The sequence below is a fragment of the Arvicanthis niloticus genome, chromosome 22, assembly GCF_011762505.2.
Source record: "Arvicanthis niloticus isolate mArvNil1 chromosome 22, mArvNil1.pat.X, whole genome shotgun sequence".
In the NCBI taxonomy this organism is placed as follows: Eukaryota; Metazoa; Chordata; class Mammalia; order Rodentia; family Muridae; genus Arvicanthis; species Arvicanthis niloticus.
The window spans coordinates 7,081,562-7,101,160 of NC_133429.1; the positions used below are offsets into that span (position 1 = coordinate 7,081,562).

The 19,599-nt window shown below is 44.2% G+C and overlaps 1 protein-coding gene across 3 annotated transcripts in view; it reads left to right on the plus strand.

The window, feature by feature from the left end:
• Nucleotides 1–6,665: 6,665 nt before the first annotated feature.
• Tcp11l2 (t-complex 11 like 2) overlaps nt 6,666–19,599 on the plus strand; it is a 37,383-nt gene continuing 24,449 nt past the window's right edge. Inside the window, exons 1-3 of one of the 3 annotated variants that reach the window (XM_076919776.1) lie at nt 6,666–6,804; nt 14,768–15,058; nt 17,282–17,417. In XM_076919776.1, the coding sequence (XP_076775891.1) occupies nt 14,902–15,058; nt 17,282–17,417 (293 nt within the window). In that variant the 5' untranslated portion in view covers nt 6,666–6,804; nt 14,768–14,901. Of the gene's footprint in view, nt 6,805–14,767; nt 15,059–17,281; nt 17,418–19,599 lie in introns of those variants that run through there. The other 2 variants (XM_076919778.1, XM_076919777.1) reach the window with 2 other exon arrangements.

The following is a 19,599-nucleotide window of genomic DNA, read 5'->3' on the forward strand; positions in this document are numbered from 1 at the left end:
ATTCTCTTTGATGTTGGAATGATTGTTTCAGAAAGATTCCTGCCACAACATTTTGGGATATAATCCCAACTGTGGTGCTTAAGATCACAGAAACAATCAGACCAGGTGCTGAGGGGCTGAGGGGCCTTGGCTGCTAATTAAGAGTAATGCCATTAGGGTGAAGCCTTTGTGAGTGAATTCGGATGTCAGAAAGAGATCAGTTGGGAACATTTTGTGTTTGACCTTGCCCTTGAAGAAACGTAAACTAAAATAAGCCTCCTTTGTAACCCATCCAGTCTGTGGTGTGATGTTACTGGAAACAGAAAACAGACTAAAGTAGCAAATTGTGCCCTGAGTCCATCCCTAAAGCCACCTGATACCTGTGAAGATAAGATACAGTGGCAAAACCTGGCTACGAACTCCAAATGCAAAACCTCACGATATCCCTCCATACAGCACTTCCTTCTAAATGGTTTGTTCATTGAGAAAAAAAAAAAAAAAACCTGATTGTCTATGCTTATACATTTTTAAAAAGTCGTTCATAAATTTTACATGCATCCTTTCTTCTAATAAAGAATTGGGCTTGAAGTCTAAAATTTGCTTGTAACTGCGCCCCAGCACACAGGTTAATAACCCCATCTTCTCGGGGAAGCTAAGGCTGCGGGCACCTGTCCGAGTTCACTGTGAAAACACTAACCAAAATCAACTTGGGAAGACAAGGGTTTATTTAGCTTACATACTTGGATGTGAGTCCGCCACTGACGGAGGTGAGGGCAGGAACTCAAGGCAGAAACCTGGAGGCAGGAACTAAAGCGGACGGACGCACTGAACGACGGTGTTTACTGGCTTGTTTTCCAGATCTCTGTCAGTTTCCTTCCTTTTGCCTCACAGGACACCTACTCAGGGACAGCCCTGATCCACACGGGCTGGGCCCGCCCACACCAACCATCAATCAAGAAAATGCATCCAGCGTTTTCTCATTTGACATGCCCTCTTTTAAGATAACTCTATCTAGTTGTGACCAGTAGGCAAAAAAAAAAAAAAAAAAAAAAAAAAAAAAAAAAAGTTCAAGTCTAGCCTGGGCTCCAGAATGAGTCCAAAGGCAGCACAGACAACTTGGTGACACCTTGTCTCAAACTAAAAGATGAAAAAAGAGAGTCAAGTATTTACAGATCAGATGTGCAACACAAGCCTAGCAGATGTGAGGTCTTGATTCCAATCCCTACTACAGAAAAAGAAAGAAAGAAAGAAAGAAAGAAAGAAAGAAAGAAAGAAAGAAAGAAAGAAAGGAAAGAGAGAAAGGAAAGAAGGAAGGGGGAGGGGAGGGAGGAAGGGGGAGGGGAGGGAGGAAGGGGGAGGGGAGGGAGGAAGGGGGAGGGGAGGGAGGAAGGAAGAGAAAGACAGAAAAGTAAAGACAAAGAAAAATCATTTGTACAATTTCATTTTAGCCTGTTGTACGAATCATGTTAAGGCATAAAATCTTCCTCCATGAACCATTCAGAAATGCCTTGTATGGTTTTTTCACCTCAACTTTCTCAAAGCAAAATTTAGCTCTTTCTTTCTCTACTTCATATGTACATATACGCAAATAATATGTACATACATATGTATGTGGGTACATTATGTGTATATGTGTACACTTGAGAGAGCCTAGACAGTCTCCTATTGTAGGATGGATAAAAGCATTCCATTCTCCTTGCTTTCTTGGAAGGCACCGCCACCCAGGTACCCGGGCCAGGTACTCTACCTCTACCAAGTCATGGAATGTGGCCATAAATATTTCAGGCACTTAGTTGGCATGGAGGCTGTGTGCTGTTTTCATGTTACTATGGAAACGTGATGGTCAAGAGGTAAAGCTCTCTGCATGTGACACTGCACACATGTGTGCGCCTCTGTGGAGGAGCCATTCAATGAGTTCTTCTGGTTTCTATTTTTGACATGCCAGTTTGGGTGAGTCACCACCGGGGTGTTTTTGTTCAGTCATAAGCCCTCACTGTCCTAGTGTAATGGCTCCTCTAGGGGGTCAGGAGCTCTGGGAAGAACCACTGTGAAAGGGGTCTGAAGGGTCAGGGATCTTCAAAACTGGTGGAATTACTGAAGTAGTGTAATTATTGAGCCTCTTCTGAACAACCAGAGATTCAGAGGCTTTACACCCTTCTATGGGAAAGGGTTCTTATCAAGTTTATCATCAAAGACGTGAGGGCAAAGCCTTCTTGAAATGAAAGAAAACACCATGTAGTAAGATAGCCCTTCAAGTCAGCATCCTAAAAGACAAAGGATCAATGACCTTCCCCACCCCACACACACCACGCATAAAGAACTTTTAACATGCCATACAGAGGGACCTTTGGCAAATCCCTTCCTTTATACAGAAAGCTCCATTTGCTATCATGTCTTCCAGAGACGGGAAAGCCGTCTTTTGTACCGTATGTCTCTAGTCAGGCAGTTTGGGAACTTGGAATGATAAGACTGGTATTGTTGTACGGTTCTGCGAACGAACATATGCCCACTGAAAACAACATGAACTATCTAGATGTGCAGCAGATCAATCTGGAGCTCTCTGCGACTGCCTTGACCAAGACACCTCCTCATCGGTCAGGGATCAGGTAGGTTTCTTCCAGTCCTTTTGGCCGTGTTTCAAAAGTACCCAGGAGGAAAGCCTCTCTGGCATAAATGGCAACACCTTGCAATTGCCGCTCTGTAACTTATGTTTGGCAGTTGAATGCTAACTTGAGAGTCTCATTTCTCCATGTTTCCCTTCGTCTTCCAAGTTTTACATCTTATTTTTGAAGCTCTTGGGCGCTGTTGGATATTTGATTTTAAAAGTGAGGGCCTACATGTTGACTCACAAAAGCATGTAGAAAACAACTTCTCAGGTGGGCCAGCGGCAGGCAGGAGAGGAATATCCTGGTGAGGAAACAGAGCCATGCATCTCTCGCCCCTCCCATTGGTTTTCGTCGGCCCCGCCCACTTCCAAAGCTGCTAGAAAGCCAAGGCTCTCTCTTGGCTTATGCTTCTCATTCTTTTGAGTCCCGTAGGAGAGCAGCATTGTCCAGGTAAGAGAAAGATGGTGGAGGAGATGAAGAAGGCTCTGAAGTTGTTGGTGTTTTTAGTATTTGTCAGGGTCATCTTTCAATGAAATCACATCTTATATAAGTCTATAAAAGGGAGGGCATAAGGCCAAGATGCTATATATTTTGTGTAGTCAAAATTTTTCTTAGAAATTGCTTAAATGGGCTATTGTAAAACCTGAGATGCATGTACTTGTTGGGTTTTGTTTATTTTATTTTCCCTCCAGTATTGAAATGAATACAGATTTTTTTTTTCAACTGACCACTGGGTGAAAGAGTAAGACTTGTATAAGTGAGTAGGTTCAAAGTCTTCCTGGACCACAGAGCAAATTCAAGAACAGCCTGGAAACCCTAGCAAGGCCCTGTATTAAAAACAAAATAAGTAAATAATAAATAAAGGTCTGGGAATACAGATGAGTGGCAGAGCACGTGCCTAGCATGCATGCAACACCCTAAGTTCAATCCATGGCACTGGAAAGCAAAACAAAACCTAGACTCAGATCCTTTGTGGCGAGACTCAGGCCAGTTACATAATTTGTGGGGTTCAGCACAAAATGAAAACACAGGAACCCCTTGTTCAGAAAGTATTAAGAAATGTCAAGACAATAGTAATGGGGCATTAAACCAAGTAGGGCCACTGCTGCTTCCACCGCCGCTGCCAGTGGTGGTAGTGGTGGTGATTGTGGTATTTAGTCTTCAAGAATAGAGCCTTTTTATGAAGTGTAAATAAAATATCTAATAAAAAATGAAAAAAAGGAAAAAGGGGGGGAATGGGGAAAGGGGATGGCATCTGAAGTGTAAATAAAATATCTAATAAAAATGAAAAAAAGAATAGAGCCTTTTGCAAATTCATAGGTAGCAGTCTCAAGGAACTGAGAAAATTGAGGCGCTTTGAAGTCAGATCAACCCAGGAAGAGGAGCTTCCCATCCCCAGCAGAGACAGAGAGAGGGCTGACTCACTGACAGTGTTTCCTCATTCTTTGGGGCTTCTTCCGATTCCCCAAGTCCCACCTCCACAAGTTGTGAGTGTGATACAGCTGTATTGGGGTTCCTTTTAATTAACCCAAGATGCAACTCCATCAGCAAATTGGTTGAGAGAGTTGTAGGTCTATCTATTACAATGCTGGTGTTTGGATTTTCTGATTTTTTTTTTCCTCCAAGAATTCATATGACAAGTTAGAACTGAGATTTCAGAGGTTCTGGACTTAGTGTTTGTTCCTGGCTTCCAGCTCCTAGCAGCATTAAAAACAAACAAACAAAAAACCAAACTCACAAAAATGGACCCACACCACCAAATAGGGTGTGGGAACTAAAACTTTTCAGAGGTATAAAAAGGGAAGCATGTGAATTCATGCAAAAATTTTGACCTTGTCTTAGTTGGTGCTTTGTTTGTTTTGCCAATAATATCAGATAAAATGTGTAACTTCTAAAACAAGTGTACTTTGAGGGGAAACAAAGCTATTACCACAAATCTTCCCAATGGTTCAAAGCAGGTAACTTAAAATATTAGGTGCAAAGCTGGGTATGGTGCCATCTGCTTGTAAACACAGCACTTCAGAGGCCTGAGGAAGAAAGATCAGAAGCTTGTGGCCAGCCCAGGATACACAGTGAGGCCCTGTCTCAAATACAACCTCTAAATTAGATGCAATAATAAGATTTCTTCAAATAAAATTTTAATCTGATTAAAGTGGTTTCCTTTTCAGATATTTGCCAAACATCTGAAAGAAGGGTCAAAATGAGTTAGTCATGCAGGGTGACTGGACAACCGTGCTGATGCATGCACACCTGCTCCTAATGACACAGCACAACACTTAGCAGGTTAATTGGAAGCTTTGCAAAGCACACATTGTTTTCATGTGTCATTGTTACATGGCTACCAGGAATGTAGAAATATTTTTGGTTAATCTTGTTGCTGTGGAGAGTTTGTAGGGCAGTTGGGTGGTGGTGGTGATTTGGCAAGCTTTGAGACTGGAGGCTTCTGACACCTGCTTATCCCAACGAGTGATATAAATAATGGTGGGTTTATGGGAAAGAGCCTGTGTGACAGAAGCACCTTCTTTTTAAATCTCTTCATCTGTATCAGGTTGTATATCTTACCTTTTTTTTTTTTTTAAGAATTATTTTACCATTGATGTGTCCCTCTTTGTGGGAGAGTTGTGTGTGTGTGTGTGTGTGTGTGTGTGTGTGTGTGTGTGTGTGTGTAGGAGTCCAGAAGACAGCATTACATCCTTTAGAGCTAGAGTTACAAGTGTTCGTAAGCCACACAGTGTGGATGCTGAGATCCAAATTACCTGTGGTCCTCATGATAGAGCAGCAAGGACTTTTAGCAGCCATGGCTCCATCTTTAGGTTATGTAATTTCTCGAGTGACAGATACAAATGGATACAAATCGCTAGGTAGGTTTGTTCAGAATAACTTGCCAACTAGTTTCAGTAGCTAACACTGAGCATCTAAGACTGCTTTTTCCATTCCTATCCCACTGAACAAGATCTCCTGGGTAGGCAAATGCTAGGGACCGGATTATAACCTCAGGCTAGCCCACGATGTACAATTGTATGTCTATCTTGCTTTAAACTATTGTCTGCTTTCGGTTTTCCTCTTTCTAGAATGATGGTGGACAATTTGCCTCCACACTCCGATATGATTTTAGTCCTAAACAGAAATATTTCAGCTTATATGAAATTCATTTACTTTTTTTTTGTATGAAGCTACCCACAAGTAATACCAATTTCCACCTGGCAAAATAGTGGTTCTGTTTCTTTATGCCCAGACTGTTTCTTTATGTCCAGAAGCAAGCTCAAAAGAACTTATGCTTAGTAAGCCTGATCATACAAGAGCCCCTCCCAGCACTTATTTACATTAACCCTGGTTGGAACTTCTCCCCCAAGATAAGCACTGCCAAAGAACCTTTAGAAGTAAAATGCGTTATCTTTGCGCACAGGCGAAGCCTTCAGAGAGCTTGGGTAGGTGTGGCTCCCAGAAACCAATCACCCAATTCAAGGGGCAAATCAGGACTGTGTTTACAAGAAAATGTTGACACGTGTGGATGACGCGGTTGGCCGCTGATGTGCGTGGGCCAGCCGGCTTGGAATGTTGTTGGCTCGCTTGGCCCCATGTGTGTGACCAGTGAAGGTGGGCATCTAGTGTTTTTGTATTATTGCCGCGAGCGGACACCAGAAGTTTGTCTGCTAGGTTGGAGCTCGTCCCTATGGTCACATCTGGTAAACTGAAAGAAACAGGATTTGGGGCGTCACCCGTTGTACTTAGGCCCCGCCCCCGAAAGCTTTAGGCCCTACTGCAGTCCAAGTGCTCCGGACCGTAGGCTGCCCCAATTAAGTGTTCACTCCACTCCCCGCCCCTGGCAGGCTGGACCGTACCACCGCTGAGCATGGGGGAACCCATCTTCTCGTGTCTAAATGGCTTTCAGTTCGAGCCTTCTTCAGCCTTCTAGGTAGAAGCCTGAGGAAAGCTATGGTTTCTGTACACAGACTGCACAAGAGTTTAGGGATCTCTGCCAGAACCCTGCCCTGGATTCTGACGCCGTGGCTCCATAGTCCTCGTCCAGTTCCTTCCCAGATGGTATCTCCCAAGGAGTACCTCTGGTCCCTTTAAATACAGCGTGGGGCTGCCAGAGGGCTCCAGAGTTGACAGACTGTTGAGTATCCCTGTGTCTGTGAGACTGGGTGAGGGGGGATACACAGCCCTGCCACCCCGGCCACCAAGCCTTTCTCGAGCCTCTTCGCGGGATCCGGGGGTGCGTACCCATCCCAGGAGAGGGGCCGTGGGATCTGAGGGGACCAAGTCTCCTCAGGGTAGTGGGAGGGCTCCTTGTGCCCTTCGAGGTCGGGACATTTGACCTCCGAGTCAAGGCCTGAAGTGGGGCACGGTGGCGGTGGTGGCCCGGGCTCTGCCAGGGGCCGCTTGGCCGTGATGACATCCCTTTGGGTGCGTGCCAGCGACTGTGCTCTCGGGCGTGAGACGCTCTGGGCTCCCCGCGCCGCCGGGTCCCCGATTCCTCGGCCCTGGAGGAGTGGGACTGAGCCCCGGTGGGGCCTGACCGGGCCGTGGCCTGTGTTTGGGTCTTGTTGCCGGGTTTCTCGAGAGCTGGGTTCTGTCCCGGCAGTCCCCTCCCCCAAACGTTTGTTTTGACAGGAAACGTGGTGCTGCTAGAGGGAGGGGCGAGCAGAGAACGTGGGCGAGCGGGCGGGACTCCTGGGACTTCCGTTGGACTTGACTGTCCAGGAGGCCAGCTCGGGTCACATCTGGGTCAGACCCTTGCCTTCTCAGGGATGGCTTTCCACTCAGGGTGGCGCCACAAAGCATAGCAACGAGATTCAGTGGCACGTGGGTGACACAGTTATGTGTTTACGTTAGTAAGAGAGGAAAAACTTCCATTAAATGAGCGATTTCGCAATGTTTTCTTCTAAAATGCGTTTATTAGACTGGGGATGTAGTTTTGTGGTAGAGCACTTTATAGGGCTGTAGGTTCTGTCTGCTCCCAACCACAAGAAGCCCAAATCATGTGTTTTAAACACAAAAATCCAGTCAACAAAGAAGCATTTGTTAAACTCCCATTACAAGCAAAGGAGTAGAAACACTTGAGAGGTTCCAGTGTGAAATACTCTTTCTTCCTTGTCTTGGTACCTTAATGGTAAACCAGGCAACTTGTCCTTGTCCCTAATGGGCCACTCTGCACTAGGTGGTGTTCAGCTCTCAGATCTTAGTTGCCCTACCTTCTAACTGATAGTTCCAACAAGTTCTTACACTGGTTCCTGTGCTAGGAGCACCCACCCCACCTCCACCCCCACCCTGACTACCCTGCCTTTTTTTTCTGCCCTCATGGATTTCATACATTGCTCCACTTGAAGTGACCCAGGGCTGAAGGGCCCCTGGAGGAGGAGTCTGCAGCACAGAGATGTTAAACTAGGCAGCAGGGATGGGGAGTCGGGGAAGGGGACAATGCTTTCCAGGATAAAAAGTGCCTAGAAATCCTCCCCGATGCTGTAATGACAGACAGTGGCTGATTGTTGGCTCTTGTCTAGCTCTCTGCTGGCAGTGACTTGATGAGGCCCACTACTGTTCTTTCCGTGCTGTGGTTTTTGCTTTACTCTAGGCTGGTGCTGAAGCAGTGTTTGATAGACAATGGAAATTGTCTAGCATCTGCAATTTTTTTCCATCAGAGATCAGTCTTGTCTTTGACACCCCCCCCCCACTATGGGTGCCTTATGCCTGATTTCGGCAAAGTCTTGGAAGGAGGGTACCCACTAAATGCTTCTTGTCATCTCTTTTTTCCCCCCTGACAACCTAGTCTTAACTTGGTGGACTTATTTCCTGGGGCCCTGTTGGATAACCTGAATAATTTACTGCTAAATGTTTTTGACTTGCTAGTTGTAAGCAGTTAGACCTTTTGGTAATACCTGGGTTTTGAGGAGGGATTTTGCAGAGCATACGGAGTAGAGGACTTTGGTCACTATAATGGGTGGTCGGATGCCATTTTGTTGAGTGATCTCTTTCATCAATGTCCTTCACGGTATAGTGCTTGAACAGCTGGCCCACATGTGCAAGTGTCCATGTGATGATAGACAGATCAATTTGGCAGAGGAAGAATGGAAAGAATAGTTAGCAGCACACTGGTTTCCTCCAGCCATCCTGACTGTACCATGCATGGACTTCAGGGCTCCAGCCTGCTGCCTGGCTTTTGAGATGAGCCTTGCTCTGCTGTAAACCTTCGGGGCGAGTTATGCCATCTCTCTGATTCCTGGGTTCTTGTAAACAAGAACAACACCTACCCAACACAGTTATATTGCAGATTTGAGGAAATAAATGATCTGAAGCACTTACAGAGTGTATTACTGAGACCATGATAAATGCTCCATAACTGTTGGTTCTAATTGCTACCTTTTTGTGTCAATACATGTCAGAAGAATACAGTGGTACAGTGTTCTTTAAGCTCCTAGGACTTGAGGCTTTGCTAGCCTTGGAATTGTGTTGACAGGCACTGGAGAGTGGAGAAGGGAATACTTTCTTACTATATGCATTTTAAAAGTTACTGGGAAGGCAGAGATAGACAGTTAAACTACTATGCTAAGTGCCTGCTTAATGAGCTGTGGGACACGGGCAGAACAGATTGAAAACTCTAGTTGTTTTCTGAGTAGACTCGGACCCAATTTGTTCATGTAAGGATATTCACTGAGTTCCTGTCTGTCCTAGGCAGTGATCTGAATTCTGGGTGGCTAATTTATATAAGGCAAATGGGGGCTTCAGACAAGAGTACTTTGAAGTTGTGACATTACATGACAAGGTGGGATGGTTGGCATGGCTGCCAATCGTCCAAAAGTCTGCTGTGTGCAGAACCTGAAAGGTGGTAGTTAGGATAAGAGCAAAAGATGAACTTGTGGCCTCACACTCTTCCGTAGCTGGCCTTGATTGGGTCTTGAGTATGGAGCCCTCATGACCTAAGCCTTTCACTGGGCTTTATCTCCCAATTCTGTCAAACTGGGGATGAAGTTTCTGGGTCCTCTGCAAGAACAGCAAGTGTTTCTAATTGACAAGCCATCTCTCTAGCCCCACAACATTACATCTAAGGTAGGATTTGAGCTTCCAAGGTCTTGGTATAAAACTGTGCACTGCGGCCCAGCTAATGCTTTCACAGACTAGACGATTACACTGACAGCTCTCTTGTGGAGAAGTTGTAACCAGTGAGCTCTAGCCCTGACTCGATAGTTCCACTGGGCATTGGCTCTTTGTAGTGGCACTATGCCTTCTACAATTTTCTGTCTGGATTCCCAGGCCATTCAGTACATCCTTTGAAGTTAAGGTGACGGTTACCATGATCTCACAGATCTTGCATTCTGTGAGATTCTGCAGAATTAACACCATCTGGACATGGCCAACACTTATAGTTTGTATCTGTTGTTTGACAAGACTTTTTTGGGAAGACACAATATCCCAGAATAGGAAGCTCATAACAGACCAAATGGTGGAGACCATCAAAATCCAACTTGGTAAGCCATGAGGTTTTTTTGTTTTTTGTTTTTTTGTTTTTTTGTTTTTGTTTTGTTTGTTTTGTTTTGGTTTTTTGTTGTTGTTGTTGTTGTTGTTGTTTGATGGTACTTAAAAGCATATGGATGAGGGGTTACTTACAGGAACAGAGATGACTCAAAGATAGCTGCATCACCAAAACCCACCCCAGCAGGGATGACAACTCACAAAGCTGGGGTTGCTGAACAACCTGCAGACAGCTTTGAACCCAGACTGCCCCATTCCAGAAAAATCAGACCTTTAACCTAGAGGTACATTTGGTTCAAGTTCTGTTTTTGAAAGAAAAAAAAAGCTAAAAGAAAAAAAAGACTCAATGGGCAGGAAGCTATAGGCTGCACATCTATTTTATGTCCACAATAACAGGTGAGGACAGCGACCTTATCAACTATAGTCAAAAGCTAGTGAATCTTTATAATCCTCAGCCAGTGCAGGATCATTTATAAAAAGAGTTTTCTGTAGGAAGGAAATAAAGATGTAAAGTCAAATATAAACTAAAGAATCACAAGAAATTAAAAGCCAATCTCCGTGCTCTCTGTGGTGAGACAGTTGACTGGCTCTTTTAGATTCTTGTATCCATTCCTTGTGGCTAAAATGTTAGCAGTAAACTTCCATTATTCATCCAGTATTTATTCAACAATAAATCTTTACCTGCTGAACTCCAGTCATTGCCCTGGGAAGGAATGGCACAATGCTGTATGTTACAAAAGAATGGAATAATACATCAAAATAGTACAGTTTCTTTAAATAATGACCCACTGTGGTAATTATGGAAGCTATGCTTGGAGGCATCTTCTGTCTTTACGTTTGACCAGTGAGCCCTCAGGTTGGATGAAGTGTGGTGTTCCTGCAGAATCGCTTGATGTACCTATGTTGCTTTGGTGACCAGCTCGGCGGATCCACGTGTGTCAGTATGCAAGGCACTGTGCTTCTTTAAAAGAACTGTTATCAGCAGTCTAAGAGTCTAATAGTTGAAGCAGTCCAGTTACCCTCAATACATTTTGAGTCAAGTTGATTTGTCCCCAGATGACTCATGTGGGAATTCAAGACTAAGGAAAGTTGAAGGTGCTTGCAGAAGACCATTTACACTGGGACAGGCCATTGGCTTTGGGGTTTCATATGTCAGACGAGTGTATGAGCTCTGTCCTAGGGCCACCGATAGCATTCCTTGTTTTTCTATAGGGAAACATGATTTTGTTATCTTGAGATAACAGTTGTTTTCCTGGTTTAATGCCCAAGGTGATTTGACAAAGGAAAGCACATAATCAATCACCCATGTCCTGTTGTCTCTGTGTTGTCACTGTCCCAAGCAATCCTTTCCTCCAGTAAGTGAAATCTCACTCCAGCTCCACTAGTTAGACATTCTTGGTGTACCCATCAAAGAAATAGATAATTTCTTAACAAAATAGCAAGTGCCTTGCTTCAAAGACAAGCTTCTGCTTGGATGCAGCCAGTCCTGGTTGTGACACTGATGCCTTCGCCAGCTGAAGAGCATCTAAACAGCGAGACACTTTTCAGTTGTCTGTTACAGCCTCATGCCTCAGATCCCACCTCCAGTGACATGTTGACACAAAACTTAATCCTGCACAGTTAAAAATGTTCACTGTATGTGCATGCTTTCTCAGAATACCTTATGATGTCTCATGGAACCCTTGCCTGCTTGGAGGAACATCTTCGCAATTTCTGACAGAAAGGAAGGCTAATTAAGCCACTTCCCTGCCACCCACCGCTACAGAAAGCAGCTGTGCATGAAGTCACAGTTAGCTGGTGACATACTGGGCCTCAAACTCTGGGCTCTAGCTCCTGACCTAGTACTTATTTTTTAAGCCTTTTGCACTTGGCTTCCTTTCTGTGTAATTAAGAAACCTACCAAATGTGCTGACTAACTGGAATATAAAAAGAAATGCATAGTTACAACTATTAACCTGCTTCATAAACCCCCGTAGATGAATGCTTTTACTCACTTTTACCTGGAAATGCCTGTTGGTGTGAGGCCCTCTGCAGTCTAGAAAGAACAGGAGCCAGCTCAGGAATGAGTAGGCCTGGGGATTTGGAATTTAAATCAGATAAGCTGGGCATAGACGGTAGTGTCTCTGCTCTAGGGCTGTCAGTTTACAGATGTTCCCATTGAAGCTGTACCAAACGGGATTCAATGACTGTGACTCAGCTGACACTGAGTACTTGCTGTGAACTTGGTATTGATGCTAGACAAGGCAGTGTCTGCCTTATTCAGGAGATTCAGAAATAGTCACTGGAAGAAAATGGCTGCAAACGCCTTCTTGTGGGTGTGAGCATACATGTCCATATTGGGAGGTCTGCTTTATCAGGCCCTAGTTTCTTGACACAGGGTCTCCCAGTATACCTGGAGCTAGGTTGGAGGCCAGCAAGCCCCAGAAATCTTTCAGTCCCTCCCCACAGTCATGGAATTGCAGGTACATGCAGCTGTGCCATTTTTTTTTTTTTTGTTTTGTTTTTTTTTTTTTGTTTTTTTTTTTTTTTTGGTTTTTTGTTTGTTTGTTTGTTTGTTTTTCGAGACAGGGTTTCTCTGTGTAGCCCTGGCTGTCCTGGAACTCACTCTGTAAACCAGGCTGGCCTCGAACTCAGAAATCGCCTGCCTCTGCCTCCCAAGTGCTGGGATTAAAGGCGTGAGCCACCACTGCCTGACTTGTGACCAGGGTTTTAACGTTGACTCTGGGGACTTGAATTCAGGTCCTTGTGCTGGGCACAGCAAATGTTCATCCTTGCTGAACCGTGTCCTTAGTCTGGTGCAAATCCTTCTGTGGAGATGGAAGAGATGAGAGAGGTGCTACAGGCCTACTAGAGGAGTAAGCTGAGGGTAGAGGGAGGCTTCCTGGGGAATGAAGCATTTTCAGGCAATGCCAGCAATTCGAAGTGAGTTGACTTTGGGATTGTAAGATAGTGTGAGTGCTTCCAAGTGGCAGAGGCCCCCATTCCTTGCCCTTCTGTCTGCAGAAGCAGTTAACAGTTCTCTGCTTATTCAGGTTTTGTCCTGCGCAAAGGTGTATCTCTGTGAGTGTCAGGACTAAAGAAAGTTTTGGTTGAGACCATGTGGAAATGTCCTTGGACTGTTCCCACCCCTACCCTCAGGTTTACTCTAGTTTCTATTAGCACCCAGAAGATGCAACTTTGCCCTGTATCTTAGAACGATGTCTGGATCTCCCCGTAGGTACCCTTTAGTTCTGATCCTCCTTTTTTTTTTTCCTTGTGCTTATCAGCAATACCTTATTTCTGCTTCTTGAATCTTCTAACATCTGGTGCACACCGTTTTAAGTAACCAGATTTGAGAATAGGGTCATGTCTATTTTGTGCAGCTACTTTTCCCCATGCCTGGTACACAGTAGGTACTCTGAAAATATTAGCAGATTCACTAAAGAAATTATGGAGGCACTCCCAGGCATAGTATGCGTTGCTGAAGGTTTCTCTCTGCTCTGGCATTTGTGAAAGTACCCCAGCGCTCTCATTCTTCAGTCTCCACCATCCCTCACTGCAGGGAGCGCTCTCATTCTTCAGTCTCCAGCATCCCTCACTGCAGGGAGCGCTCTCATTCTTCAGTCTCCGTCCAGGGTTGGACATGTCTTCTCCTTGGAGCACATTTGTCTTTTGCCATCAGCTGATAGCTGACGGCAAAGATATCAGGGCCACTTTCCTCACAGCCTGCCTGGTCCTCTCAGGCTCAGGCCTGGCATTCATGTGCCATGATCTTTCTAGATTGTGCCAGGCATGACTCCTTCCTTGGGATGCTATGTAATGTCCCAGAGAAGAAAGCACTTGACTCTAGAGTCCAGGGACCAGTGCCCCTCTGAGTGTATTTCAGAACCCAATGGTCCTAGGCACTTAGCAGGTTGTGCTTCGTAAGTACAAACCAAACAAGTCTTAGTCTTCATGCTTTGACAGCTCATACGAAAATAAGGGGCGGGACTTGGTGGCCCACAGTCTCATCAGCCTTTGCTTCACCAGACAGGCTCACAGACACACCAAGAGTTTGAGTTTGAACGTCCTTAATTTTTTTTAAACTTTCATTCTTTAGATGTGTCCTGTGTGTGTGTACAGATCTGTCCCCACCAGCACTTGGGGGAGGTCAGAGGACAGTTTCTGGAAATTGGTTATCTCCGTCTATCATGGGGATAGCAGGATTGAATTCAAGTCATTGGCTTGGCAGCAAGTGCTCTTTCCCAGCGAGCTGTCTCACCAGCTGAACTTTTATTTCAAACAAAGCAGTATGAACAGTAACCACACTTGATGCTGTGATGAAGTTAATCCTCTTCAGTCTTTACGAAGCTGTGGAAGTTCAGTCTTTGAGCCCAGTTTTGCCTATGGAGTCATGTGTGGTTAAGTGACTTCTCCAGAACAGAAAAGAGTGTGACTGAGGAGCCCACAAGAGCCTTGCCATAGCAATCCAGGAGAGCCTGTCTGCACTATGTGCATTTCAGAAGGATCTACCATCACCTAGAGCTGTTCCACATTTCCCCTGGATATGGCCTCAGTGCCCCTTTTGTGGAAGGCAGTCTGGGTTCTGGAGGAAGAGTGAGGTAATCTGTTGGGGACATTTTCCCCCTAGACTGTCACACTTGTGGGCATTATTACCATGATGGAAAAGCATGTTGGAAACCGGTGGAAGTACCCCAGAATGTTGATTCAGGGTCTCTTTGTCTGTGCAGGTTCTCTCCCTGTCTCTCTCCTCTATCTCTCTCCTTCCTCTCCACTTTCCTCTCTCTCTCTCTCTGTCTCTCTCATCTTTCTCTGTCTCTCGTCTCTCCTCCTCTCTCCCCATCCATCCTCAAGGTGATAAAGGATGCCTTTCAACGGTGAGAAGCAGTGTGTGAGCGAGGACCTGCAGAGTGACTCTGAGTCTTCTCGATTCTCCGAAAGCATGGCTTCCCTCAGTGACTATGAGTGTTCCAGGCAAAGCTTCACCAGCAATTCCTCCAGCAAATCCAGCTCTCCTGCTTGTAAGCAATGGGGGCAAGGTGGGGCTGGCCGGGTGTTGGCACTGTGTTAAGTGGCTTTGAAAACTCAGAAACACTGTGAGCAAACCACATACTTCCCCGTCCTTGCTAGGTGCACCAGAGTAGCATGTCAGAGGCACTGTGGTGGTCTTGGTGTGTTCTTAGGAATAAGTTTGTAATCTGCTCATTTTATTCTGAGCCTTGTCTCTAACATGTTTGGTTTGAGCATGAATCTAAAACCCTCTCCCCTAGCCCTGTCTGTCTTGTCTCCTAAATGGTGGAAACACCCCTTCTTGAGATTACCTTGTGCAGGTTAGGATGAAGTCAAATTGGGCTTTCCTGTTTCACATGGAAGGAAAGTTGCCTTGCCGGAAGGGTGGGCAGGAAGTGTGATAATCTGAAGAGGGCATGTCAGCTGATTTCAAACAGTGTTGTGCAAATCCCCCCAGATGAACCCACAGGGAGAATTACTCCACTGTGGGTTGGGAGAAAGCTAGCAGAGTGGCTGGCACTAGGAGAGAAGCCTTTTCTTTCTTTCCCTCTTTCTTTCTTTCTTTCTTTCTTTCTTTCTTTCTTTCTTTCTTTCTTTCTTGTCTGTGGACACAAATGTATCAAGCAGGTGTTTTTTGTTTCTTTGATTTTTAGTTTTTGGGTTTTTTTTTTTTTTTTTTTTTTTTTTTTTTTTTTTTTTTTTTTTTTTTTTTTTTTTTTTTTTTTTTTTTTTTTTGCCCTCCCTCTCCACAGGATTTCACTCTAGCCCAGGCTGGTTTTGAATCTGTGGCAGTTTCCTCCTCAGCCCTTTGAGGGCTACAGTTGTAGGTATAAACCACTAGACCTGGGTATGCCTTTTGTTTGTTATTTTTTTAAAGTTTTGAATCAACATTTTGTCTTAAAAAGTACATAACATCTTAAACTAGCACAGCTAAGGTAGGAAAAAGCAGCTGATGTGCAATAAGATCAGATGCCCACCTCAACAGTTGTGTTTATTTAAATGGTTATGTTTCCATCTTTAAAATTTGGAAAACCTAGAGTATAGAGAAAAGAAGTGATAGCCTGCAGTATCGCCCAGACATGCCAGCTGCTGGCACTTTGCCAGACCTGCATCCTTCGCATTGGATGTGTGCCTTAGCATTGTAACCAAAACACTCCTGCTAGACGATTTCCTAAAGACTGTCCTTATGACCACCCACCATATCATGAAGTAGAGATCATTCATTTGCTTGCTGATTTGTCATTGGGCAGTTAGTTTTCGTCTTGTTTTGCTCCTTTATAAATGGGGTCATGGTACCTAGGCATTCGAAGAAGTATTTGCCAGTCCCCAGCATCAGCTTCCTCTCTCATCCTCCTCCCTGTAAGCACTTCCTCCTCTAAAACAAACAAGCGAAGCGTTGCCTGCCTGTGCCTTTATTTGAGGTCATGATTTTTAACTAACTGAAGCTGAGATTTTTCTAACAGTGGTTTTGTAAACTTGATTAATTAGAACATCACTTAGAATGGTTTCTAGAAAGAACTCACATTCTTTGCTATTTTTCTACTGAGTAGATAATCCAGCCTCTCAAATACATTTTGTTATGCTTTAATTGTGTATTGAGTTCCTTGTATATTCTTTATGTAATTTCCCAGTGCTGGTGGCACACACCTTTACTGTCAGCACCTGGGTGGCAGAAGCAGATGGCTCTCTGAGTTCAAGGCCAGTGAGTTTCAGGACACCGAGGGAGGGATATGCAGAGAAATGCTGTCTTGGAAAAAACTAATAATAATAAAAATAAAATAGTGTTAATGACCTCAGAGCGAGCCTATAAGGGGCTAGCATATGTATACATGAAGTCAAATGAAATAACAAATGGCAGAAGTTGAATGGAATTTTCAGCTTTATATTAAACTGCCTATAGAGTTAGGAAGAACCCAGCCTTATGTATCAGTCTACTGTTTAGTACTCTGATGTAGATAAACGCATATCAGTAAACATTGAGAAGTTGTGACAGCACATATTAAGAGTTTGTCTTAGGAACATTTAAAAATTTATTATCAAATATGGTGACTGAAGCTACAGAAGGACTGTTTACATATTTGAAATTGTTACCAAGCCCGGTCTTTTTAGTGTATGTCTGCTGACTTACACAACTCTGAGATTCACCTGAGTATGACTTGACACCCGAGTATGAGCCTGACTTGACACTGGGAAGCTTTGGATGGCTGCATTAGCTGGCGTCATTTTTCTTTCAGCAACAAGCCCTCCCCGGGGTGTAATGTTTGATGACATGATGGCTGCAGCAAAGAAATTATCAGACATGACTCTTGCTCATGAAATAGCTGTAAATGAGAACTTCCAGCTGAAGCAAAATGCCCTCCCAGAGAACAGGTAACCTAGAAGCCTGTGGTGTGTGTAAATGATGCTGCAGGTTCTCTCTGTCTTGGTGTGTGTGGACTCCTGTCTGTCTTCCCCTGTATGTGTGTGTACTCCAGTATCTGTGTATCATGGTTCCTGGAAATTCTTGTTCACTATCCATAGGGCATACATGTTATTTAGCTCTCTTACAAGGTCTTCTACTTGCTGATTAAAAAGTTCTTTAGGAACATTCATCCATCGTCTTTAGAACTCCAGTTTATATGACATTGCCTGAGAAAAATGGTCTTGACATCTCTGAACTTCCTAGACTACAGTTACCTTCTCAATGTAGTCTCCACCAACCCCTTATTGTTAACAATATTATACTCTTTTTTAGTTTTATATATGTGGATATTGTGTGTGTGTGTGTGTGTGTGTGTGTGTTCATGTTCTACATATGTACCTGTTGCTCAAAGTGGAAATGAATGAAGGCTCCCCTGGAACTGGAGTTTCAGACAGTTGAGAGCCTCCGTGTGGGTGCTGGCAATCAAACCTGGGTCCTCTGGAAGAGCAGCTAGTGTTCTTAACCTCGGAGCCATCTCCCCAACCTTGGAATTTATACTTTTGAAAGTATAGTCAACACATTTTTATTAGATTTGTCTTTAGGGAAAACCTGGTGATACTAGGTTTCTGGCATATAGCAGGCACGATTATAAATGATTTGATTGATTGCCCTCCCTTGTCACCAACCTCACATGCTTCTCCAGAGAAATCAAGAAAGTAAAACATACACTTCAGTTTCTATACAAACATAAACGCAAGCACTGGTTATTTTTATTGAGATATGAGATTGCTTGCCTTGATTCTTCTTGGTCTAGTCCAGTCAGATAAGTGTGCCCTCTAAGGTCAGGAGCCCAGAGGTGTTTGTCATTGTCTGGGAGAATGGTAGGCACTGGAAAGGCCATTTCCCTCATAGAAATCTCCTCAGCTACTAGCATAAGTTTGCATATTTAAAGTGGCTAGGTTGAATTTGCTGTGTGGTTACAGGGACTCCTTTAACTCGCTCCTCAGAGCGCTGATTTCCATCTCATAGAGCTGCTGTGTATTAGGAGATACACTCAGCTGCTGATTGCTAACTCACCCAGTAGGCATCCATTGACTACTTACTAAATGGCAGGCATCAAGTGGTTATGAGGATGCCTGAGAAAGGTGTTGCTTGCTAGCAAAAGAGGCTCCTTGGTAGTTATAGTTCAGGAAATACATGTTTTTCTAAGTTTGTTGTCCTCTCAGTACATTCTGTTGGGACCAGGGAGATGTCTCAGGTTCCTGCTGTCATGCTAGACAGCCTGAGTTAACATGCATTTGAGACCCCGGTATGGGGGAAGGAAGGAGAAAATCAACTCCTGGGAAGTGTTCTCTGACTTCACATGATGCTGTGGCCAACCCCCTCCCCGGGCATAGCCAGTGTGTGCACTCCCCCCCGCCCCAGCCCTGTGTGTATGTATTTAAACAGTTCTGTAAGAATGTACTGACTTAAGACATTGAACAAGGCAATGCTTTCTCATGAGCTCTTCCCGGGAAGTCTCCTGTTTCAGTAGTTTAGTCCTGGGTGACTTTAAATGGGACTCCTGAATAGAATATGGCAGCCATCCAAAGGTGCGTGTCCTTGGACCAACTTGTTCTGTCCCTTGCCATGAAACTTCAGTTATTGAAGAAAGAGCAATGCTGTTCCCTTGTCCCTAAAATATGGAGCTGTATTGAATACCATCTATTAAATGATGGATCTTCTTAGAACAGAAGTTTTTGAAGTTATTGAAAAATATGCTAAGGAAACATTTTAGATATTTGGGAGAAAACAACATAAATCTGTAAATTAAAAAATGTATTTTTATGTGGTGCAGATTGGGTACTTTAATACTTATGTTTAGTGTTGGGGGTGTTATGAGTGTGTGTGTGTGTGTGTGTGTTTGTAGGTGTATGTATAAGTATGTGTGTGCACTGAGGTCACAGGAGGGCATCTGATTCCTTGGAGATGAGTTACAGGCATGTGTAGAACACCTGCCTTGTTAAGAAGGTTCTGATATCTAGCTTCCGGTCCTCATGATTATACAAGTGCTTGAAACCACTAAGCCATGTCTCCAGCCCAGTGTTCTTTACTGTGTGAACCAATGCCCACGTTTTGAACAAGGGAAACATGCTAAAAGATTAATCATGG